This window comes from Salminus brasiliensis, chromosome 7 (assembly GCF_030463535.1).
Source record: "Salminus brasiliensis chromosome 7, fSalBra1.hap2, whole genome shotgun sequence".
Lineage (NCBI taxonomy): Eukaryota > Metazoa > Chordata > Actinopteri > Characiformes > Bryconidae > Salminus > Salminus brasiliensis.
Window position 1 is genome coordinate 367,447 of NC_132884.1, and position 25,504 is coordinate 392,950.

At 47.0% G+C, this 25,504-nt stretch overlaps 1 protein-coding gene across 2 annotated transcripts in view; it reads right to left on the reverse strand.

The window, feature by feature from the left end:
* Positions 1–429: 429 nt before the first annotated feature.
* myh10 (myosin, heavy chain 10, non-muscle) overlaps positions 430–25,504 on the reverse strand; it is a 52,734-nt gene continuing 27,659 nt past the window's right edge. For both annotated transcript variants that reach the window (XM_072683278.1, XM_072683277.1), the window contains 36 exons: positions 23,286–23,378; positions 22,384–22,447; positions 21,910–22,008; positions 21,353–21,496; positions 20,842–20,937; positions 19,596–19,714; positions 18,491–18,643; positions 18,162–18,335; positions 17,139–17,312; positions 16,149–16,263; positions 11,722–11,915; positions 11,498–11,619; positions 11,164–11,233; positions 10,684–10,844; positions 10,425–10,533; positions 10,182–10,313; positions 9,838–10,044; positions 9,329–9,466; positions 8,954–9,077; positions 8,684–8,855; positions 7,923–8,135; positions 7,294–7,438; positions 6,912–7,118; positions 6,675–6,779; positions 6,437–6,589; positions 6,106–6,354; positions 5,685–5,897; positions 5,089–5,301; positions 4,827–4,988; positions 4,533–4,661; positions 4,029–4,117; positions 3,753–3,876; positions 3,219–3,427; positions 2,811–2,919; positions 2,519–2,691; positions 430–2,066 (listed from right to left, as the gene is read on the reverse strand). In XM_072683278.1, coding sequence (XP_072539379.1) covers positions 1,931–2,066; positions 2,519–2,691; positions 2,811–2,919; positions 3,219–3,427; positions 3,753–3,876; positions 4,029–4,117; positions 4,533–4,661; positions 4,827–4,988; positions 5,089–5,301; positions 5,685–5,897; positions 6,106–6,354; positions 6,437–6,589; positions 6,675–6,779; positions 6,912–7,118; positions 7,294–7,438; positions 7,923–8,135; positions 8,684–8,855; positions 8,954–9,077; positions 9,329–9,466; positions 9,838–10,044; positions 10,182–10,313; positions 10,425–10,533; positions 10,684–10,844; positions 11,164–11,233; positions 11,498–11,619; positions 11,722–11,915; positions 16,149–16,263; positions 17,139–17,312; positions 18,162–18,335; positions 18,491–18,643; positions 19,596–19,714; positions 20,842–20,937; positions 21,353–21,496; positions 21,910–22,008; positions 22,384–22,447; positions 23,286–23,378 — 5,289 coding nt within the window. In that variant the 3' untranslated portion in view covers positions 430–1,930. The remainder of the gene's footprint in view (positions 2,067–2,518; positions 2,692–2,810; positions 2,920–3,218; positions 3,428–3,752; positions 3,877–4,028; positions 4,118–4,532; positions 4,662–4,826; positions 4,989–5,088; positions 5,302–5,684; positions 5,898–6,105; positions 6,355–6,436; positions 6,590–6,674; positions 6,780–6,911; positions 7,119–7,293; positions 7,439–7,922; positions 8,136–8,683; positions 8,856–8,953; positions 9,078–9,328; positions 9,467–9,837; positions 10,045–10,181; positions 10,314–10,424; positions 10,534–10,683; positions 10,845–11,163; positions 11,234–11,497; positions 11,620–11,721; positions 11,916–16,148; positions 16,264–17,138; positions 17,313–18,161; positions 18,336–18,490; positions 18,644–19,595; positions 19,715–20,841; positions 20,938–21,352; positions 21,497–21,909; positions 22,009–22,383; positions 22,448–23,285; positions 23,379–25,504) is intronic.

Genomic DNA, 25,504 nt, shown 5'->3' on the forward strand with positions numbered 1-25,504 from the left:
GAGGCCTTCACAAAGGAACCATAGCTTCAACAAACGCTGGGATTTCTTCTATAATGAAGGTTTTATTTCTTTTTTTTTTCCTTTACAAAAAAATCACTGTCTAGAAATACAGTAACAGTATACAAGAGAAAAGGGGAGAGGGAGATGAAGTTGAATGTCTGGTTGTCAATAGCCAGTCCGATGATACGAGCGAGAACAATAGCAATAGTAATGATCATCGTAATAATGGGAACTAGATCATCGGGGGGGATAAAGCTTTTAATCAGACGAGATCCCGCATCTCCCTCTGCAGCCGAGGCAGAGGGCTCCTACAGATGACACTGAAGCTGCCCATGGCTTACTCAGAATAGCAGGAGAGAGGGCTGTAGAATAACGGATATGATTCAAAGCACAGTAAAATAAAGCAGAATAAAAATAATAAAACGTGCGTACGGGTTACGTAGTGTCTTTTATTATTCTTAATTCATTTCACCAGTTTTACCTTCATGTTAGCGTTGCACTTGTTTACACACTGTTATAGATGTACAATGCATTTCTTGGTGGATATTTTCTTCATTAGTGACTAAGGCACTTTTTAAAGAACCAGTAACATTAAATACTAATATTGGAGCAGTGAGCAGATACGATAATCCAGCCTGCCTTATAATACTGATGACTGCAGATATCTAGCGTCACTCTGTAGTGGCTCTGCTTTTCAATTTGAGTGTAAATCTGAATGAAGTGCCTGTGAATAAACCATGCGTTTACTAGTCTAGTGTTCCAGTCACTGATCACGAGGAATCCTTCATTTTCTGTGGGCTTCCCTTCATAAACTAAACTAAGCACTTTGTTTATAGAGTCTAAAGAAGCAGCGAATGGTTCCTTCCTTCCTTCACTTCACACGCAGGATGAGAATTTTTCCAAAGAAAACCTTCATTAAAAAAACAAACAAACAGAAAAGATAGTCCAGCTTCACCAGCACACACTTCGCTTCTGCATGTGCACATTCTCCCAAAACGTACGATACACCTTCCAGTTTGAGTGGCCTCGTATGGCTTGTTGTAAAAATGTGCAGTTACCAAGCGCTTCGCAGCTACATCCAATTTCGTCAGCATCAAATACCATCGCACCGAGCTCCCAAATACGTCTAACAAATCTCCCAAATATGGACTAGAAGAGGAAGGGCTGCAGGTGCTGATCTTAACTTCTCGTCTATTTTAACCGAAGCTGAAGCAGAAGCTTTTTCACAGTTTATTTTTTCTCGTTTATTTTTCCAGTCCGATCGGGAGCAGCCTTCAACTCTTCCTGGTGTCGAGCACGAGCGCAGTCTTTGTACTCTGGACCTGCTCAGCTGGAGTCTCGCATCGCAAGCTTATCGTCAAACCTACCGCCCGAGCGTCAGCGAAGCCTCAGCGTTATGAACTAGGACTCGAGTCGCGCCGCAGCTGCTTGTGTGAACGCGTGTTCGTTCGTGAGTGCGCACAAAAACAAACGCCACATTTAAAATGCACTTATGTACCTATAGTGTTTCATCTTAAGCAATTATTCTCAAGGCTAACGTTACGATAAATCGCTAATGTAGAAGAAAAAAAAACGTCCACTCGACCTTGAAGCTTCGCCACGTTTGAGTAAGGCAGAGTTGGGGTTCCCTCAATATGAAGGGAATGACTGTGTGTGTGTTTAGTGTGTGTGTGTGTGTGTGTGTGTGTTGAATGACTCATGCTTGTTGCAGCATAGGCTTGTAGAGTAGTAGTGTTGTGCATTAATGCGTTTGAGAAAGTGTGTGTGTGTGTGTGTGTGTGTGTGTGGTGTTAAACCTCAGTCCTAGTCTTCACCACTCAGGTAGCAGGTGGGACTGGGGTGTGTGATGGTTTCTGGCGTGCTGACTGTATGTTTTTGTGGGGATATGGGGTGTAAAAGCACTGCAGGACCACAGGGGGGCGCTGTGGTGTTACTCAGGCTGGGCGGGCTGGGTCTCGTTCACGTCGCTGGCTTTGCTGTCTGCATCATCGTCAGAAACCTCGCCCTCCATCTGCAGCTGCCTGCGGCCGGAGCGTCCCGAGGGGAAACTGACCGGCCCTCCGCGCCTGCAGGAAGGGGAAACACCCAGGTAAACACACCTCACACCTGACGTCCAGCGACATACACCAATCAGCCATAACATTAGCACCACCTGACTAATACTACGTAGATCCCGCTGTTGTGCCACCACAACAGATCTGACCATTCGAGGCATGCACTCCACAACACTTCTGAAGGTGTCCTGCTGTGGTCTCTGGAGCACCAAGACTCACGTCAGCATCAGATCCTGTAAGTTGTGAAGTGGGCGGGGCCTTCATCACCATCAGTGGGCTCCTATGACCCAAGTTTGGAAAACTCACTTGGAGCACTTTTGACCACTGCATACAGAGAGGAACACCCCACAAGACCTGCCTGATGTTCTGGGGACTTTGTGTGATTTTCTGTTTTTGATTTGATTCTAATTAGGTTTTAATGATCATTATATTGATTAGCTTTCCTATGATGACATCATCACTACCTGAGGCGGTTCTTGAGTGCGTTGACCTCTCTGCTCAGCCCCTCGCTGGCCTCTGTGGCGTCATCCAGCTCTCTCTGCAGCTTCCTGCGGGAGGCGTTAGCGCGCGTAGCTTCTTCCTCCGCCTCCTCCAGCTGCCGCTTCAGCTGCTTCATGCGGGAGTTGGCCTTCTCCATCTAAACATGGCATCGGTAAATCAGGGTTAGAACGTGTTCTCACTGGCGGCCGGTTTGGGGTGGGTTGTCTCCGCCACATGTTCTTCAGTACAGAGTTCGTTCTTTGGTGAAACGCTCACCTGCTCCTTGTACTGGTCGGCATGGCGGCGTTCATCCTCCACCTGCATGAACACTTCCTTCAGCTTCTTCTCCGTACGCCGCACGATCTTGTTGGCCGCTGCTCGCTCCCTGCCACCAGAAACAAACGCCCTTTATTTCGTCTTTATTCACTCGGTTTATTCAGCCGCTCTCCGGCTCCTCGGTTAAACCGCCCGAAATCTACAGCAGCTTAGCGCTGTTAGCTCATGGTGAAGTTATAAGGACTGTCTCAGTCTGGACTGCTTTTAGGATGAGGCCCAACACAGGGCAGCCAATCAGAACATAGCTCATTTCCATATCTCAGTGTTAATAGTACAGTGATCAGGCGTAAGGGATAAAGAGAGGCTGGCGCAGCTCTTCTATATTTATTAACATATTTCTGTGCTCACTTGGCCTCCTGTTCCAGCTGCTCCTCCAGCTGCAGGATTTTGGCCTCCAGGGCGGCGATAGTGGCCTTAAACTTGGATTTGACGGATCCCTCCAGCTCCTGCAGTTTGGACTTCAGATCCTTGTTCTGTCTCTCCAGCTGCTGCCGGGCATTCTCGCTTTTCTGGGCCACGCTGCGCTCTCCGGCCAGCTCAGTGGTCAGAGTGTCCACCTACACACACACACACACACACACACACACACACACGTAAGACAAGCAAACTTGTATCAGTTAACACCGACTGCAGGGGACGCTGTGTTCTGGATGGGGTTGGGCCTGCTGTGGATGGAGAGAAGACAGCGTTACAGCTGACCGCTACGCCACGTTTAAGAGGGAACAGCCGACGTCTGACCCACCTGAATCAAGTACTATCCAGGGCGAATCCCACCAGTGAGCTGTACACAGTGTGAAAGGGCCTTTGCTTGTAGGTGTGTATATGCATGTGTATAGGTGTCTGTGTGTCTGTGTGTGTGTGTGTGTGTGTGTGTGTGTGTACCTGCATGGCGGTTTTGCGGAAGCGGTCATTGAGAAGCTCCATGTTGCTCTGCTCCTCTTCCAGCTCCTCCTCCAGCTGAGCAATACGAGCCTCCAGCCTGCGTTTCTCATCCAGCAGAGCAGACCTAACACACACACACACACACACACACACACACACACACACACACGATAAAGATAACTCCTGTACAGATGACCCCACTACTTACCAATAATAATCAATCGATCTCATCCACAACTCACCCCCCCCCCTCATGTAAAGAAAGCAGTAACTCACTTCCCGGAGGCGCTGTTGGAGATCTCATCTGCCAGCTCATCCCTCTCCTGCTCCGCATGACGCCGTGCTCTCTCTGATGCAGCCAGGTCCTACACACACATGTGAAACATACTGATACAGCATGCAGTGTATGTTCAGGTGTGTGTGTGTAGTAACAGAAGGTATAATGGGTTTTCACAGCAACAGATCAGTTCTGTCTCTCTCAGAGTAAGGCAGAGAGAGAGGCAGCACAAGGTTTTATCATCAACCTTTCATTAAAAAATGTGATCCAGTAACTAAAGTTTTATTACATCAATATCATTTAAAATCAACAAAATATCAATAATATCATTGATCTTGATCAACGAGTGTTTAGTGGGAAGCTGTGAGGTGCTGGAAGGTGAAGGGAGTAATACATATGCTATAATTAGCTCTGAGCTCCCCAGATCACATTAACATTTGGCTAATACTTTGCTGGACCATTACAAGGCTGTGTGTGTGTGTGTGTGTGTGTGTGTGTCACACCTCCTGCAGCTGTAGGATCTCAGCCTCAAGGCTCTTCAGCTTCTTCTCGTTTTCTTTTGACTGAGCGAAGATTTCATCTCGAGAAGCTCGGGCCTCCTCCAGCTCCCTCTGATAGTCCTTCATCTGAGCCTGTGCGAGCGACAGACAGACAGAGAGACAGACAGAGAGAGAATCAAAATCAGTCAAAATGATCCGGTAAAAGGTCATGAGACTTATTTGTAGAGCCAAATCTACCAAAAACTGCCCCGTGCCTTATTTGCTACACCCTCGTCCTCTCTGCAGTATGTGCAGTACCTGGAGTTTGCGCAGCTGTTTGATGGCCTCATCCCGGGCTTTGTTAGCTGCCTCGATCTGAGCTTCGACGTCCTTTAGGTCCATCTCCAGCTTCTTCTTAGCTGCCACCGCCAGCGCCCGCTGCTTCCTCTCGTCCTCCAGCTCAGCCTCCATCTCCCGCACCTGCGCCAGAGGTCAGAAAAGGTCTGCTGGAGTTCTTTCTTTATTTAAGTCTCACCCGAAGTGAACCGAACTAAAGTGAATCATCTCCATCAGGGTTCACCTGTTTGACCAGAAGCCTTTTCTTCTCGTCGTTCTGCTCGTCTCTGGCCTGCAGGTCGCGCTCAAACTGGGCCTTCATGGCCTGCATGTTGACCTCCAGACGGAGCTTGGCGTCCTCCGTGGCCTGCAGCTCGTCCTCCAGCTCCTCCAGCTGAGTGCGCATCTCCTCCACCTGCTGCTCCAGCGTACGCTTGGACTTCTCCAGCTCATGAACCTCAAAAAAAAAACAAGACAACAATGGGACGTCACAGAAACGTACTTAACTGTGATGCTGAGTGAACTCCCGTACTGAATGGATCAGGTTCAAGTGCTTCCAGTGTTCCTGCTGTAGAGCCGCTGTACAGCCGACCCCAGTGAGGTAAAGTGTAGCTCCAGTTTTACTGATCTGAACCCCAGCCTGATCAGGAGTGTCTGGTTTATCAGACTGTGAACATTCAGGGTTTATTATTTACTCTCTAAACCACTGAGGGTTCTGCTTTACACTGAGAACCCTGCAGAACCCTGGTGCATCAGTGCAGCGCTAACTGTGTATTCCACCCGGGAGTGTGATCATTTCTATCAAAGTAATCTGTGTTCCAGTATCCCTCAGTAACTCACATTCTTTCCCACGTCATCCTTCGAGCTCATCAGGTCCTCCATCTCAGCTCTCAGCTGCTTATTCAGCCTCTCAAACTCCTCTTTCGCCTCCAGAGCTTCGTCCAGCGCTCGGGCCATCGACAGGGCCTTCGTCTCTTTCTCCCGTGCTTCGGCTTCCGCACGGTCACGCTCCTCAGCGTAACGCGCAGACACACTCTTCTCTTCCGCCAGCATCTACAACACACACACACACACACACACACACACACACACACTTTATATATATAAGATATTATTGGAAATTTCGGCACTTTAAAATCAGTGTCAGTCTTCAAACTTCTCACATCTTCCAGGCTCGTCTAAAAACGTAAAAAATTCAGTACATCCCCAGATTCTGGAGCTTTCTTTTTAAAATATACAAAACAAATAACTCATGTTTAACCTGGTCAAATTTCTTCTGCTTCTTCTCCAGGTTGGAGACGATCTGTCTCTGGTGGTCCAGATCCACCATGAGGTCGTCCAGTTCCTGCTGGAGCCGGGTTTTGGTCTTCTCCAGCTTGTCGAAGGCCATGGCCTTCTCCTCCAGCCTCTGGTTGGTTGCCTCAACGTCCTTTTGCAGCTTCCGCTTGACCTCCTCCAGACCCTCCACGACTCCCACGTCATCTTCCAGCTTCTTCTTCGTCTCGCAGAGCTGCAGGAACACACGGCGGGTCAGCCGACCTGGCACAATTTCATGGGCTTCACTGGTCTCTATTCTAAGCGTGTGCCTGTACCTGTGCCTGAAGGGTTGCCAGTTGTTTCTCCAGGTTCCTCCGTGCCTCCTCCTCTTCCTCCTGCTGCTCCTGCAGGTTGTTCTTCTCCTCCTCCAGTTGGCGAATCCGGCTACTCAGGTTTAGCTTCTGGCGGGTTTCCTCTTGCAGCAGCTCCTGTGGTCAGACAGCACACAGAGCAGAGTTAGAGCCTCGGTCAGGAGCCTCAGTCAGGACAGGCAGTAGTGTTTGGAGGAGTTACCTGTGTGTCCTGCAGCTGGCTTTCCAGGCTGGCGGAGTCTTTGGCCAGCTTTATTCCCTTCTTCTCTGCGTCCTCTAGCAGAGCGGACACGTTCTCCAGCTCCGTCTGTGGACGTACACACAGTTCCCAATCGTCACCATTAGCAGAAATTCAGAAGCTCATCTCAAACCCGGAGAGAATTTCCTAGTCCATGTTAATGTGAAATATGTGTAAGTGTGATTAAAGCGGATAATGAACCTGCAGTTTGTGGGAGCGGTCAGCGAGCTCCCCCTTGGTCCGTTCTCCCTCTGTGACACGGGCCAGCACCTCCTGCAGCTGAGCCTCCAGCTTCTTCCGCTTGTGCTCAGAGTCCAGTTTAGCCTGCTGCAGCGCCTTCACCTCCGTCGTCAGCTCCTTATTATCCCCCTCCAGGGTCTGCTTACTCTTCTCCAGGTTCGACTTGAACTGTAAAAAGAGTAAAACACTCGGTCTAATCACATTCTGTTCAGACAGCAGCAGTATTAGATTATGAAATATTATAGATCATATTTAATTATGTTCATGTATTTTAAATTGTTTAAAACTTCTGAAAATCTGCAAATTAAATTATATAATTTCAGTGTGTGCACACGCGTCTGACCCTCTTGGCCTGCTCCAGTTGCTCTGAGAGCTCCTCCAGGGCCGTCCCGTGTCTCTGCCTCATCTCCTGGATTTGGGACTCGTGGTTTCGGGTCTCTTCATCGATCGCCTTCTTCAGTTCAGCCACTTCCTGTTCTCTCTTTGTCCTGCAGGAACAAAAAACACAATCAGTACATCAACACAGAAACCCATTAATTAATCAATCACATTCACTTTAAAACACACAGCATTTTAAAAACAGCAGAAATTACACAAACTCCTAACTCAAAATTGCTGGAGGAGACGCAGCGCTCGTGTGGTTTTACGCACCACAGTAATCAATTTTCTTCTCCTCTCTTCATCCCTCAGACTCAGACAGACTGTTACTGTTACTGTGCCTCAAATACCTGCTATGTTCATGAACCACCGCTTTTCTGCTTTTTTCCCGGTTCAAAGTCTTATTCAGAGCCAAAACTGAACATGAATATAGAAAAATATAATGTCGACTAAAACCTAATCTTTAAAAATCGATGCTCATGTGTCTAATAGTATAATACTATTATCAGTTATACAAAAATGCATCTGTTGATCTGGTTGAATGTGTGGCTCCTCCCACTTTCTGCAGACCCTGATGTGGGTCTCCTGGTGTACCTGAGCTCCTGCTGGGCGGCTGTGGTGTCCAGAGTGTCCTCCAGCTCGGTCTTCAGCGCCTCCAGCTCCTCGCTGAGGTCCCGCTTCAGTTTCTCTGCTTTGTTCCGAGCGGCTTTCTCCGACTCCAGATCCTCCTGCAGCTCGGACAGCTGGGCCTGCATCTCCCGGACCTGCTTCAGAGCGTTGTTCTTCTGGGCCACCTCCTCATCACCCCTGTCACACACACACACACACACACACACACACGTGAAACTTCTCTAAACTGCCAGAATTAGAAATTGACAGTTTGGGGAAATTTCCAGTCTTAATCTGAAGGTCTTCAATCCACCAAAACTGGTCTGGGTCTTCTTTATGCTGAAGCTACGAGGCTAACGTAGCTAACATGTAAGGAAAGCTTATGTACACCAATTAGCATGGTGCTAAATGAATGTCTAAATCTCACACACTCCTCAGACACTGTGGAGGTGTTCAGTGATCTTTAATGGACTTGACTATGTGGTTATCGACACTGTCCCACTGTTATCTAGAACATGGATAGAAGTAAGTATGGATACAATTTAGGCTTCAAAAAGCTGATTTAGCTATGCCAAAACGTTTTACACATTAGGACTGAATATTTAATAACAATAATAATAATAATAATAATATTTGTAAAGCACCTTGATGTGGAGATCTGCCGGAGTGCAGCAGCCATAACAAACCAAATACAGGATCCAGTCTGGTCTTTTGGTAATGACGCTGTCAGATAGGTGTGATCTCACCTGGCCAGAACAGCCTGGAGCTCCTCCTCCTTTTTGGCCAGCTGTATTTTCAGTTCGTCGATTTGAGCCTGAAGCTCTGCGATCTGCTCCTGCAGGTCTGTGGTTTCAGCGTCCAGCTTACGCTTGGCCTTCTCCAGCTCCTGTCTGGTCTTCTCCTCCTTCTTCAGACGCTCTGCAGGCCACACACACACGTAAGTTAACCCACTCCACAAGGTTATGACACCAGTGATGTGATCTTCACTGATAAAAGACCAGGTTATTATTTTTGACCTTCAAGATCCACCATCATCATCTCTTGCTTGTTTTTCACTTTGCCGAGGTTCTTGGCCTTCTCTTCTTCCTCGGCCAGCATGGAGGTCATCTCGCCGACCCTCTCCTCCAGCAGCTTCTTCTCCTGTAGAGAAGAAAAAGAAACAAACAGTCTGAGTGATCAGGTTCCTACTGCTGACCATCAACAGAGCAGCTCCTTTTTAAATCTGTGCACAAGTCAAAGTCAGCGGTCAGTGAGAAAGTCTCCCTGTAAAACATTCCAATTCCAATTCATTCCAATTAATTAGCACCCAACAAATACACACACGCACACACACACACGCACACACACGCACACACACGCACACACATGCACACACATGCACACACACGCACCTTGAGGAATTTGGAATTTTGGTCCTCCAGCAGCAGCAGATCTTCCTCCATTTTCTTTATTTTGGCCTCTGCGGTCACTTTCTCCAGCTGCAGCTTCTGTCGTGCAGCTTCCTCCTCATCCAGCTGCTCCTCGAGGTCCTACACAAGATACAGGTACATTATCATCAACCAAACACCGAACACAAAGCCGGCTGATCCAGTGGAAAATGAGTGTTCTCTGTAATTTGCAATTATGAAGGTAGGCGAACAACGATGGACCACCCTGCCAGCAGTTGAGCGTTACAGATAAGTCAGACGTTCAGAACACATTTAGAAACATTAGTGAAAGTGGTCGTGGAAGTAGTGGCTAACCCCACTGACCCCCAACATACAGGCAGAAAGACCTGAACGGTGCTGGGAACGGCCCAAAGGGTTTACACCAACAGTAGGGCTGAGTCGTCGTCCTAACTTTGAGCACAGTTAACACGGAACCTCTCGCAACCCTCACCTCTACATTTCCCTGCATGTACCTGTATGTGTGACTGCATCTTCTTCTTCTCGTTCTGCAGTGACTGGTTCCTCTCCTCCTCCTCCTCCACTCGGGACTCCAGGTCATGAAGGATCTCCTCCAGCTCCTGCTTTTTGGCCACTAGGCGAGCCCTCATCTCCTCGGCCTCTGCAAACAGCTCCGTCTCGGCCTGCAGCTGCTCCGCCAGGATGTTCTTCTCCTCCACAAGCTGAGAATCAACACAGAATTCACACATTTTCGAATGTCCCCTTAATTCAGTCGCTCCCAGTAGACGTATTTTAGATACGAGACCAAACACTAGCCAAGCTGCAGCTTAAATCTGTGTGTGGATATTACTGCACTAACCTGCTGGTGCTTCCTCTCCATCTCCACCAGCTCATTCTCCACCTTCACCTGCCTCTCCTTCACCTTAACCAGCTCCTCATCTTTAGCCTGCATCTCTTCCTCCTGTCGGGTCACCTGCAGCAGAGGCTTCACCTGAGGACACACACAGAGGTCAGACACAAATGATCCCACCTTTATTTGCAGTACAGTGCTCAGGTGCCCATTAAAACACCACACACACACACAGCTGTACAGGTGTCCCACCTTGGTGAAGAGTCTCCACCACTGCCAGTGACGCAGCTTCAGGTAAGCAGCGCAGTTCCTCTGGAGAACCTTCAGAGCACTCAGCTGCTGCTGCTTCTTAGCAAAGGCTCTGCGTGCACACACACACACACACACACACACACACACACACACACACACACACACACACAGATTATTACCATCACCATCAGTAATAATACTACTTATTATTAAATGAAGGCCCATGACAACACCGCAGGGTCACAGTGCAGGGACTTACTTGCGTGCCAGATACCCTCGACACACGGCCTGGAAGTAGATGATTATGTCCGTGATCTTCAGGTCCCGCTCTTCCTCCAAATGGGCCAGAACTCCAGTTCTGAAAAATATCTTACTCTGGCCGATCCGGTACAGGTTAGGGTCCAGCTCCAGAGCCTGGATCTGAGGAGAGGAAACGAAGCTGATATTAAAGCGACTGTTTGGAGTCTGATGTTTACTTCATTTGTTTTACACTGGAGCTACGAGACTAACATAGCTAACGTGTAATAGATGCCAACACACCCAGTTAGCGTGGTGTTAAACATTTCTGTTCCAGTATTTCTGTTCCACAGGTTTGGGATCTGATGCTAGGCTCACTCTGCCAGATCTTCATTAGTTTTTGTAGTTTTGATGGAGGTTTAAAGCAAATACATGGAGATTTGTGGTGGTGTATTTACAGAGATGAGATCGGGGACAGTCTAACTGCGGTTTAAAAACTCACCATCCTCTCACACGCCTGCTTCCCGTCCATAAAGCCCTTAGGGATTGCGTTAGGGGTGAGGATCTCGTACCTGGAGGGAAACAGACCGACAAAACCACTTCAGAGAGACACATCATCACAAATACGCTGGCAGACGCGCGCACTGACCACTTTAATAATTTAATTTAACTTAATTACCAAAATAAAAAAGGGACTAGACATGCTGTGTATGCATTTGCACATCTGTGTCAGCATTTATTAGAAAGAGTGTCCAAACATCTGGACATTTGTTCTGAAGCACAAACTGCTGTGTTCTTCCCGCATTGTTTAAAAAACACCTGCAGGTTGCGTGTACCTCTGTCTGAACTCCTGGAAGACGATGCGGTTGGGGAAGCCCTGCCTGCAGATCCGGATTCCCTCCAGAACCCCGTTACACCTCAGCTGGTCCAGGACCAGATGGGGCTCCAGTTTACCAGCCTGCAGGAGGAGGAGGAGGAAAAGGACAGGACACACCAGATTAGGGTTGATGCACAGGGGCCTTCAGAGGGACACAGATCTACCCTCGTCAGGTGGACTCACCCTCTTCTCGTGGTTGGGGATGATGCAGCGGACGAAGTTGGGGTTGGTGTTCCGGAGCGTGGCCATCAGTTTGGTCAGGGATTCCTTGTAGAGCTGCCCCACAGTCCGGAACATTCCCTTCTTGGTCTTGTACGTTGCTCCAAACGCTGTCTCGTTCATTCCGGCCACCTGGTCCAAACCCACTATACGGTCCACTGCAGAGAGGGGGAGAGAGACATACCAGTGAGGAGTGAACAAAGGACAGTCTGGTTCTAGTGGTTCTATAGGAGTCGTGGTGGTGATCCAGCACAGTCGGGTCAGCGCAGATGAATGGAGGGGTCTCTATAAGCAGAGCTTTGACTATAAAGCACGGCAAGCCTCCAGGATCCGGTTCACAGCAGAAACACCAACAAACATGTAAAGCTGTCCAGCAGGGTTGGGCTCAGTTCATGAAACTCAAATCAGGTCCATTTTCCCTGACTGTTCACCTGCTGCCTATTACGTCTTTGATGATCTGGATCCAGTGGATCCTGTCAGTGTTCTTCACTTCAGTTGAATGGTTTTAATGTTATGGCTGATGTTATGGGGTAAAGATACTACATAAACCGGCAGTAACCTCTGATTGGGCTGCTGCCTCTGCGTTTCTATAGCCTTCGCTTCTTGTTCCAATGTGTCAGTGGCTGTAGTGGTGTTCTCTGTTGCGCCACACCCTGACAGTAAGTTTCCACACCATGTGGGGGACTGGGGTTCGATCCCACCTATTTGGGCAAGACTCCCAACGCCCACCTCTTTGGGACGAGTAACCTTGTAAGTTACTCTGGATAAGGGTGTCAGCTAAATTCCATAAATGTAAGCGTGTTAGGATTCTTCGAAGGACATCTAAACCTAATTTCCAGGTATGGGGAGGTTATATTTAACATTCTTAATTTAATTTTTTTATTTAATATTTCCTACCACCGATCCATGCTTAATTCTTTCCAGTTTTAAAATTACAAAAAAAAAAAACAAGTCATAAAAACCTCTCATCTACTTGCAGACCCAGATGCTGAATGGATCGAATGTCTGGAATCTGCACTTTTCACAGTTTTCCACTTGTTTCAGTTAAACTATGACTCGGAGAGAATCCAGCCTAGACAGTAAGACGCTTTGGGGTTTTGCTGGCAGCCTCTAAGGGTCAGCAACGTTCAGTTCATCAGAGCTGGATGAAAATGGAACTGAGCCGAACTCTGCAGCTGAGTGGATCTGGAGGTTTTGTGCAGAAGCTCAGATGATGTAAAGCAGAGTCTCTGAGCCGGCCATGGGCATGAGGAACATGGACAAGGTGGAGAGTGAACACTACACCTAGACAAGCAGAAACAGCAAGAAGGAACATCCAGAGTTTTCACATCTGGTTCCCTCGAGGAGAAAATATCAATCATTATATAATTATAAGGACGTTTTATTAGCACATTCCACCTCCAACCCCTAAAATCAACACACACACACACACACACACACACACCTTTTTGTTTTGTTGTGTGAGTTGAGAGAAGAGACTGGTGACAGTCCAGTCCAGCGTTTGTTAGCAACGTTAGCTTAGACTCTGCTACTGTAAGCTAAAGAAGCTCACGTCAGATACCAAACATGTCTTGTCTGATCAACTGACTCTAAGATCAGGGATCAATCACAGTACTCAGTTTTTTCAATACAACAATTGGAAATGATGTCTGCAGTCTTTTGATGGATGGGGTTTTTAGACAGCCCCTGTTTCAGACATCAGTGTGTGCTGTGGTCTGGAGCGAGGAGCCTAACATGACCTCCCGGTCCCTGCTGATTGGCTGGCGTAGACTGGAGTATAGTTGGAAAACAGCAGCAGCATTGTTCGGCTCTCGGAGCTGCAGACGCTGCCGCTGACCTTCAAAAAACGCCTGGATCTCATAATCTCGACGTTTGACTCAGAGCTGCAGAGAAGCCAAAATGCAGAGCGCTCCGGACCCTTCCAACATTCAGAACGGCCTCAGATACACGAGGCAAACACATCTGCTCTGGAGCAGGTCTGAGCTTCAGCACGATTTATGAGCTTTGAGCTGCTGTAGACCCCCAGATCTACTCCTGTGTAATCCTGACTGGACCCAAAAGGTCACTACTGGTCCTAATTGCTGCCCCCCTCTGACCACAACTGGTCTGAATCACCTCATAATGTGCTCTGAAACTCCTCCCCCTTACTACAATTAATTCTGACCTCCACCTCATCTGCTCGGAGACCTCCTTCTGAATGGTCCAAACTGGCTCATTTGTTTTGGGACACCTCCCCTGATTGTGATTGGCTCTGATCTCCCATGCGTTTGTTCTAGGATACTCCCCTGAACGTGATTGGACCTAACCACTACATTAGCTCTGAAACACCCCCCACCCCTTTACTGTGATTGGCCCTGATCTTTGCCTCGGTTGTTCAGAGACACTCTTACTGTAACCAGTTCAATTGCTGTCATTTGAAATCCAATACAACACAACTGACCACACACACACACCCACACACACAGAGAGAAAGACATTTTGTTGAATTTTAAAAGTGAATGCAGTGTAACGGGGGGTGTTTGTGTAAAGTCCAGACCAGCTGCTTTGGGACAGTCTGTTGTAAGGAGTACTATTATACCTCAGACTGGACTGAACACTGCTCCATTAGCACTGAAATGATTAGCCACAAGCTGCATGGTGTCTACGAACAGGCCTGTCTACAGGCAGGCCGAGGGGTGAGCAGGGCTGCTGAATGTCATTGCCGCTAGCTTGCAAGGTGGAGGATCTCTAAACAAAAGGCACATGCAGGCCCTCCTCCTCAAAGCGGGCCACTTAAGTTAGCCAGACAGCTCTGATTCTGCGACACTACGGCCATGCACTCCTCTAATCATGCAGACTTCAGCCACAGTCACACTTGCGAAATAGGCGAGACCAGAACTCGGGGACCACTCTCAGAGTTCATGGCTAGCAGAAATAGAAAAAAACCCTGCTCCCTCAGAGGAGAGCACAGCCAGATCAGCAGTGATGTCAGCAACCTAAATTCATCTCACATCGTCCAAACGGCAAGCATAACACTTTAACTTCTCTGAAATTAACCACGCTCACAAAATGTGGCTTTTAAAAAGCTAGTGTGACTGGGCTTCCAATTCAGCATCAGCTCTGGAGTAGGGCTGCAGTGATTAGACAAAAATGTAAATATTGTTAATAATTAAAACCTTTAGTAACCCTCTATAATGATCATATGATCCACACGCTCATTTTGACAGACTGTAATACACTACAGGAAGCGTAGGGGGCGCTCTATAATGTTCATATGATCCACACGCTCATTCTGACAGACTGTAATAAACTACAGGAAGTGTAGGGGGCGCTCTATAATGCTCATATGATCCACACGCTCATTCTGACAGACTGTAATGCACTACAGGATGCATAGGGGCGCTCTATAATGCTCTATAATGTTCATATGATCCACATGCTCATTCTGACAGACTGTAATAAACTACAGGAAGGGGGCGCTCTATAATGCTAATGTGAGTGCAAAGTACCTTTAGTAATAACTAACAACATACTGCTTAGTATGGAAGGGTTCAATTAATCAATAACAGAACTAATTGTGACGTGCAGCCCTACTCCAGAACCCCCTTAGAAATTCAGCTATCCCCGAAGTTATCAGCCAGCCAGAAGGACCAGGGCCCGGGTGGATCAGGCATGAGGAGCATCTGGAAGTACAGAAAGCTCTGAAATACGAACAGCGACACTGTTATACCTTCACCCGGAGAGTCATGGAGGCTAGAAACGTCATAGAAAGACGCTCTCTGAATGTTCTGAATCTCTACGGTCGAGAGACAGAGAGGCAGGCCAGGGAGAGGGAGGGGAAAAGAAAAGGAACACAGCGAGCACAGACACAGTAACACACCGGTTAGTGCAACACACAGTCAGAAGCATACAACTTTAACACACACATCCCGGCGATGCAGCGTCCAGTTTTATCATCTAGCACTGAAACACTGCAGTCTGGTCACTGCTGAACTCTTGCTCTCTCGCCCTCACTCTCTCTCTCTCTCTCCATGGTCACGACATATAAACAGTAATTTCACACAGTAAAGACAGAGTCAGCTAAGCTGTAAAACAGCTCAAGCGTTTATGTGAAAGAAAAGGAGGGACAGAGCTACGAAAACAACAGAGAGAAAAAACGAGAGAGGGAGACTGAACTGAAAGACAGAGACGGGGTGAGAGAGTGGGTGTGTAAAAGAGCAAGAGAGAGAGAGAGAGTGAGAGGCAGAGTGAGAGAGAGCCTAAGAGCAAAACAATAAAGACTAGAACAAAAACCCCAGAATAAACAAAAGAAAGAGAGAGAGCATAAAACAGGGTGAGAGCGAGCGTGAGAGGGAGAGATACAGTAGAGGCCGAGAGAGCACAACAGAGAGAGGAAGATCAGCATCTCTCACCGTCTTTCCAGAGCTCGGCCACAAACTTGTCGGTGGACTGATGCAGCAGCGTGGCCACGTTGTCGTTCAGAGGGTCCATGTTCTTCATCAGCCACTCATCCGCTTTATAATCCACCTGAGAAAGAGGAGGAGGAAGAGGAAGAGGACATTACAGATTTCATACTGGGCTGTTTAAACTTGCCTGAAACCTTCTCCACATCAGGTTCTGTAGGTTCTGCAGAGGAGCGGGTCCAGAACTGAACCCTGATTACAAAAGCTATGAAATCAGCCTGAGCCGCTCTGACAGATGCTCACTGAGGCTCCGGGACGGACTCAGAACCAGTTCACGTTAAATACAGATAAGAATGGACATTAAGCACCCGACCGGGTTTCCATCAAACAGTGAAGTCTGAACAGTTCCCAACAGCCCTCTACATGCCCTCACATCTGGCCCCTTCACCCCAAGGCCGCAGGGTGCAGGTCAGCCTCCTGTTTAAGCAGCGCCAGGTTTCTGTTGCGAAAGCGCTGCTGATGTGGAGCAGATGTGGTCTGTGGAGACCAGCACTTGCACACAGCTGGATCCAGGATCAGAGATGCAGCTCCAGGGAAGTGAAATCCCTCTCTAAGGGTTAAAGCGATAGTTCTGCAAGAACACACATTTCCCCCATTACCCCAGAAACCTGGCCGATCAGCCGACACAAGCTTGGCCCTGCTTTAGTTTTCCACTAGAGCTCCACATCAGGGCTAATGCAGCTAACAAGTAATGAGAGCTTATACCCCACCAATTAGCACTGAAGCTAGACAGTAGCCATCAAGTAATGTTCGCTATAAGAGCCACAGGAGCAGTGTTAGCCATTAATTGGCCTGCCAGGGCAAAGCCATGGAAATTAGAGAAGCGGGTTTGACCCTCTGGAGTCTCAGACCTCCTGAACTGGTTTCAAACTGGTCTTGGGTGTATTTACACCTGTATTCTCTGTATCAGGTGTACGGCCTGAGAAATTCCTCACATACCCTGCCAGCGTAGTGGATGATGCAGAAGTCAGCCTTGTCCTTCAGCTGCCTCGGTTTCTGGAACTTGCCGTGCGTGCCCTGCTCCTGCACCAGCTTATCCACAAACGTTTTGTCCGTAGCTTTGGGGAACCAGCACTCCTCGTCCAGCAGAGCCAGTACACCTGGGGGGTTCGCCTGGGGGAAACCAGATAAAATACTCTATGTAAGTGGAACATGGTGTAGAATGCCGATTTCATCCCAGCAGGCACTCCTGCACCATGATGAAGGCTGATGGCGCTTGATGCAAAACTCTTACTGATGAGGTCACTGTAACAGCGAGTCTTTTACTAGAAACATAACAGTGTTTGAAAGGGAACAGATTTCTCAAATTTATCTGCACAATCATTGGTTTGGTGTAAAACGCTCGGTTCTAGATAACCTCCCCCAGTCAGAGCTGGAGTTCTACAGTGGAGGTTCTAGATAAGCTCCCCCAGTCAGAGCTGTGGTTCTACAGTGGAGGTGAAGGGAAGCAGACGTCTGAAGCTCTAATAAAAGCTCCTCACAGAAAGTTCTTCACCTAATGGTGATGAAGACGCTGCCTGATGCCTGAGACACGGTTCTACCAGAGTTCTGAGAAGAGTTCGGCTCTAGAACCTGCTTTTAAAATCAGATCATTAAAATGGTGGAGGGATACATGCTGCAGGGTGTAGTGCGGCTACAGAAAGTAGTCCCTAAAGAGAACTGGATTAGTTGAGATTCTCCACTATTTTACCTTCATCATCATCACCATCATCATCATCATCATTCCATATAAAACTCAGAAGACTCGTGTAGCTGCACTGGTGGGTTTGGATAGGAAATAAATTATGGGCTGTATCTGTGTTGTAGTCATGGCGACCGACGGCTGCTCAGTTTCTCTATAGTGAAGCTCAGTTTCATTCCGAACCGCCGACTCCGACTGAGCTCAGCTTACATCTCAGATTATCCCCCCATTCTGGCATCTCCCTTCCTCCAACACTCTGGACGAGGGCTGGTTTCACTCACAGGTCTCTCAATGAGGTCGATGCAGGGCTGCAGGTCCAGGCCGAAGTCGATGAAGCTCCACTCGATGCCCTCACGCTGGTACTCCTCCTGCTCCAGGATGAACATGGTGTGGTTGAACAGCTGCTGCAGCTTCTCGTTGGTGTAGTTGATACACAGCTGCTCAAAGGAGTTCAGCTGGAGAGAGGAGGAGGGGACGAGCGTAATAATTAAATTCAACAAAATAGAAATGAGAGGAGATGAGAAGGTAAATATAGTGCTTACTATAATCCTTATGTACTTATGAAGATTCAATCCCTTGTTCTAGTCTAGAGTGAATCTTGAAAAAGTACCTGGAAGATCTCGAAGCCAGCGATGTCGAGGATGCCGATGAAGGAAGCTCCCTGTCGTTTGGTCCGGTCCAGAGCTTTGTTGATGCGGTGGACGAGCCAGCGGAAGAGCCGTTCGTACGTGGCTTTGGCCAGAGCTTCCACTGCAAAATCAGCCTGAGGAACAAGAAGACTTGCATCATTATTTTAGTCACTAATGATGTTATTTACAGACCTGCAGTTACTGCAACACACTCCCCTTTTATCAATATGAAATTCAGTCAATCACGGATAAACAGAACAAACAGAAGCAGAGTTTTTATCATCCAGCAACAATACTGTCTGTGACGTGCTGTGGTTGAGACGTCATGGACGGTCTAGTGGCGAGAGGATTCTTCAGACATGCCCCTCCTCCCACATTTTTGTTACGTCATCAAAGCACATTTATGCCAATCTAATCCAATCTGATCCATGTAAGAAACATTTGACCTGTTCTACTGATTGATACTTTTGGCTGCATTTGAATAGATCAGTCTGGTTGGTTATATCATGCTGGAAACTCTTGAGATTCACATTGTTGAGTTTTATGACCATATTCAGAACCGTGATTCCTGACTTCTTCACTGTAATTCCAGGTTCAACTTGGCACACTATAATGAGGACATTCATTTCCAGAGGAGAGAGGGAGTGAGTAAGTGAGGGAGAGAGAGGGAGAGAGCGGTGCAGTCTATTGTTTTAACCAAATGCAGAGTTGGAGAGGAAGCACATCACGCAGCGGTGAGTCCACCAACACAGCACCGCTCCAAAATCAACCACCGTGAGCGATAACAGGTGAGTACTGGAAAATATTACTCCAGTCAGGACGAGGGTCAGGAGGAGGAGGATGGGAGGGGGGTAAAAACAAAATGAATGTGTTTAACGTTTGACCTTCGGTGAGATTTCTGTAGTGAATACTAGAGATCTGAGACCGAGTCCAGCTAAACGGCAGATTTTGGGCCCGGATTCGGGACACATTTTCACAGACAGCCAATTAAGCAGGAGCTGCCAGGCCTGATCAGGTACAGGTCATGTTACTCTTGTACTCTAAGTAGTTGGTGTGTGTGTGTGTATGTATGTCGGTGCACATTACCTGCTCTTTAGTTTGGGCTTTTTGGACGTAGTCCCTGCCCACTTTGATCCTAGGGGTCAGGATGGCACGGGTGAACTCCATCACACTCATCCCCAGCAGATGGCAGAGCTTCTGCGCAGCTGGAGAAAATAAACACGTATACAAAAGTCTATATATAGACCTATAGTACATAGACCATTCTCAATAAATCAATAAGTGGTTCCAGCACTAAAATGCAGGGCTTTAAGACTATAAACTGTCTGGAGAAAATTACTGGGACACTGGCTCATTATTTCTTCTAAAATCAAGGGGGATAAAAAAGTTGTTCCTGCTTTTGTTTAAGTAACTGTTTCTACTGTACAGAAAAAAAAAATTCTGGAGGAGCATTGCTCTGAGGATTTGATTGCATTTCGCAACAAGAGCATTAGTGAAGTGGAAATGTTGGATGATCACCACACCACCATCATTCCAGAGAACAGTTCTTTCACTGCTCCACAGCTCAATGCTATGCTGCAGGGTCCTATTCTATTGGCAGTAACTCTCTGCAGGGACTTCTCTACAGTGTGTGCACTTTTGCACATCTGTGTCAGCAATGTGTGCAATTTGAAATAGCTGAATGCACTGGGGTGTAAATGGGGTGTCCACAAACATTTGGACAATGTATGAAAATGACAGCTTTGTGCTGACATGCTGTTCTTTGAGCTCAAAAATGAGACCCATTTCACAAGCCAACCCCATTATTATTTCTGTAACTTTGCTTTTACAGCACCAGCCCCGACCCAAACGCATGTTCTCTCTGCTGTAAATCTGCGTACAGTGTTGAACACACACATCAGCGCCCTGAGTGATGAAACCGGACCTTTAACGGTGAAGAAAAGTGGCGGTGCAGAGTAAACAGGTTTGATTTAGCACGCCTCTGCTCGGCCTGTCCAGAACGTTCCTCTACGCCTGAGAACGCTTACAAAAGACACGCTCGGACCATCAACAGAGGAGCATTAAGCAGCAGGGAGTGCCGGGTAGAATAACCTGAAGAGGCCTCCAAATTGTGGCTTGGCTCACAAAGCCTGCCGCTGATCCCGGATCAGTTCAGACTGATAACCAGCCCAAACAACAAACCACTGCTGATCTGCTCACTGCTTTAGTGATGGTGTGTGTAGGGGTACGGCTGGGCGACATCTACTCATCTACATCATGATATTTTGCAGTACCTGTGTATTCATTTCATAACCCTCATCATTTATCATTTGTATGGGTGTATGGGTCTTACCTGTATTTTCAGGCATGGAGGCCTGGTCTGTGTTTCTTTCTTTTTTGAACACGATGTTCCCAAACTGCATAACAGCCGACACCACCTTCAGCATGGCTGCAAACAAACACACATTACTTATAAACAGCAAATATTCATTACCACATTATTTTCCCCTTATCCCCATCTCCATTTTATCCCTTTAACACTGATCCACAGTGTAGTAGTGAGTACTGCATATCATTCAAAAAACAGCCCAGGTTGAAACACTTCTTATACCCTTAAAGTAAATGGGCGGGGCTAAACTGCTGCTGCCCTGAGTGGGCGTGTCCCAAACACAGGCAGGGCTAACCTGCTGCAGGTCAAATAAGAGGTGTGTGTTAATGTGTTTGTGACTGTAAAAATGGGCTGAAAGGATGTAACTCCTGTAAAGCCCATCTTTAACCTCATGCTTCAGCAGTAACTGTATGACTAACAGTTAAAGTATATACACACACACACACACACACACACACACACACACACTCCTTACATAAAATCTCATCATGGGAGAAGCTCATGATGTGCATGGCCTCCATGGTCTCCTGGAAGTTATCCTTGTCCTGTTGGCCGGGAATGGGAATGTTGCCGTTGGAGAGGAAACGGTAGTTATTGAAGCCCTCCAGGAGGAGATCGGCTGCCAAGCAGAACAAAAAAGACATTAATCATCCCAGCTCACACCCCCCCCCCCAAACACACTCCCTCACACTTTTTCACTCCCTCACTCCTGATGCCCGTCTACCACAATAACTATAAGGACAGTCACTCTGTCCTGAAGACAGTTCAGAGATGCAGATGAGAATTCTCTCCTATAAAAGTGCATAACTGAGGTCTTTTAAAGTGAGGTGCGTGGACTGCAGGAACCGTGACAATTCTACTATTAAACAAGTTTCCTTTTTTATTAATTAAACAATGGCAGCTGAGATTATGATGAACTGAATTATTTTCAAAAAGAATCAGAATTGATTCAGCTCTCAGTTTGAATCAGCTGAGGACTGAAGCTGTGTGTGTGTGTGTGTGTGTGTGTGTGTGTGTGTGTGTGTGTCTCACAGCGGAGGTGCTCTCCCGCTCCTGCCAGCAGCTGGTAGAAGATGTGGAAAGTTCTCTCGTCTTTGGCCTGCCGGATTGCTCGGGACTTCTCCAACAGATCTGATCAGAGCGACTAAAGGATCAAACTGACCTCATAAACCTCAGTCACTCACAGCCACCCTGCATCAACTGATACCACACGACTGGAAGGACACACAGACTAAACAGACAGACAAATAAATGGACAGAAAGAAGGTTGTAGAAAAAGATGGATAAACGGATCGGATGATTGTGCACTATATGGACAAAAGTATTGGGACAGCTGTTCGTTTCTTCTGGGTATTAAAGATCCTGCTTTTGTCTAGGGAAGGCTTTCTACTAGATTTTGGAGGAGCATTGCTGTGAGGATTTCATTTAGTGACAAGATTGTTGATGGATGACAACACCCCACCTCATCCTAAAAGTACTGGATGGAGTTTAAATAAAGCAGGATACAGGTCTCGATGTTGGCCCCCACGATGTAGCCCGTGACATCGAAGTTGATGCGGATGAACTTCCCCTGTGAAGAGAAGGAGACAGACGTTCAGACTGAGACAGAACATCCCACACCATCACCACCATCACTAAGATCATTACAGAGGAGAATCCACTGACAGGAGAGGACTTCAGAAACATGCTGATCAGCCATAACATTGAAACCAGCTGACAGCTGAAGTGAAGAGCCCTGTTGATCTGGGTCAGTCAGATCTTGAAGATGATGAAGGTGACGAAGCAGGAAAAATGGACAAGCATAAGAATATGAGATACTCTGACAAGAACCAAACTGTGATGTTCTAGACAGGTCAGAACATCTCCAGAACATCAGGCTAGTCTTGTGGGGTGTTCCTCCCGGTATGCAATGGTCAGTACCTACCAAAAGTGCTGCAAGGAAGGACGACCAGTGAACCGGTCGACAGGGTCATGGGCCCCAAAGACTCACAGATGCTTATGGAGGTCCCGCCCACCCTCACAACTTGGATCTGCTGCTAACGTCGGCCTTGGTGCCAGATATCACAGGACACAATCAGCGGCACCCTTTCTGGTGCAAATGGTACTTTACAGAACCACTGTCCCTCCGAGAACCCCGTATTTAGGAGGGCAGGCTCAGAACCTATTGTAAGCCACGTTGAATGTGACAGTGTTTGCGATGGTCCTGTTCACATGTTGGCGTAAGTGGAGTCTCGCGCCCAACTACACACTTCTCCAGGACCTCACTAATATTTCCAACAAATCTGATAAACTTTGTGTAACATGAGGGGAGACTCGTCTGTGCAGGACAGGTGGGAGCCCTGTTAAATATATAAAGACAGAAACAGAGGAAGGGGCTCAGGGTTCAGTCCTGAACTCAATTGACTTACAAAGCGAGAGGAGTTGTCATTCTTCACCGTCTTGGCATTTCCGAATGACTCCAGAATGGGGTTAGCCTGCAGCAGCTGCTTCTCCAGCTCCCCCTGCAGGAACACCAACACTGTTGAGTATTTATTGTGGTGCAGACTTAAAAGCATGTGTAATAAACAATAATAATACCCAAGTGGTTTTGAGAGAAATAAAGAAAGCTGCGTGAATAACCCCCTGATGCTCATTAGGGATGAGTGAGCACTGTATCACAACATTACAATAATCAGAAGCTACAATAAAATTAAATCTGCAATAATAAAATTATCTTTATCCAGATTTGTGGACCGAAACCTGCACCAGGAGATTCATATCAATAGTTTTCAATAGTTCAATTCTATAGTTTCAGCTATTGCTACATTTAGTCTTCAATATAAAAGCTCAATAAGGGAGAGTACTGTCCTAATGGTGGAAATTTGAATTTAAAATAAATTAATATGACGCAGAATTTTTATATCATATCTGTAGATCACCCATCCATATGTGCTCATGCCCAAACTTTAAGCACCAAAGCAAAAGAAACACTGGTGGAAACTGGTCAGATAGTCCCAGAGTGGATCTTTCCGAGTCTATTCAAACTAAACCTGCAAAAACACAGATTTACACTTTTCTGTTAAAATTATTTTGAAGTTTCTTTAAAACTTCAAGTTTATAATGAATAAAGATCACAGGTTAGTACATGTTCAACAAAGAGGGAAAAGAAAACAGGAAGCTTGGGGTTGGACTCTACAGCTGGCAGTGAAAACCTCAAATACTGAAATCATCCTCACTCTGCACCTCCAGAGGCTCCATACATCAACACACAACAAATGAGGCAGCAATAAGGACCAATCACAGTCAGGGGGAGGGGTCTGCGTCGTGCGACCAAAGAGACGGCACTATAGACCTCCTTCTTATTGACAGAATGAAAGTGGGTGTGGTTTAAAGTACGAATAAGGTCTATGGGTCTGTGTACTGACCACTACGCATCACAGCCTAATCACGAAGCTCTGACTTCAACAACTTTGACTGCCAAATTAGGACAGCCAATCAACAGTCTAGATTTTGGGAAAAGCATTCTAACTGGCTACTGAAGATACTGAAACCTAAATGCACAGGATGCTTTAATGGTCAAACCTCGTTCTGCATCTTCAGTGAACCTCTCACTTAGTCCATCCGACCCTCCCACAAGACTACAGAAGATCAGATGATCCAGACCGAGTAAAAATAAACTGCCCTACAAACCCGATTACAGCCCGAAACCACTTTACAGCCCTCCTTTTTCCACTGCTGGAGTATCCAAACTCACCCACAGGCACCATTTAAACCATTACTGTCCACCAGAAAGTACAGGTGATCCAGGCAGATTTTAATGGATGGGGTATCGGCTATTTCACTGTGGACCAATGTCCGATCCTTTGTTTTTGCCGCTGTCTAATGGCCAGGGAGGTCAGTCAGACTATAGTATAAGATATTAAACACTCATAAAATAAATTAAAATTAAACACAAATAAAAAGCTCATTAAAAAAAACCCCAATATATAAATCAGTTATTTACTGATTTAATTTATTGTTTTAATGAAGCGGCTGCATTAACTCTAAAACACAAAGTTTGAAATTAGCCGCTACTACACAGTATTTGAATCAGATCAAGGGATCGATATAAATAAATAAATAAATAAAAAACGAAGTCTGGATCTCTTAAATGTTGAAGGTTGTTGGCTCTCTGTGGGGATTTCAGACATTCACAGTGGGGGTCTAGAGCAAAGAACCCCCGCCCCCCCCAGCCCCTGAGTGGATGTTTGGACAGGTGCGCCTCTGTTCAGTCATGACAGACACATGTAAGGCGTCCCGGGAGACGGTCAGGCAGAGCAGCAGGTCAGGGATCAGCACAAGGTTCTGTTTCCCGTTCCAGCTTCTGACTGCAGGAAGCCAATGGCATTACATCAGCACTCACACCGGCCAGCGGCGCCGTCCCGGGGGAGCTGTGGGTCAGAGTTTCAGACGTTCTGCTGCTAAAGAGCCGGACACCATAACGGACACAGCTGCTACAAAAACGCTTATGGAAATAAATTAAACTGAGCTCCCCAATATCCTTACATTGGGGGGGGGGGCACAGTTCAGCTGGACCAGGGTGACAGGTTTAGAACAACCGAGCCAAAAGACAACAAGGCCAGGAGAACAGAACTGTATGACCCAGACA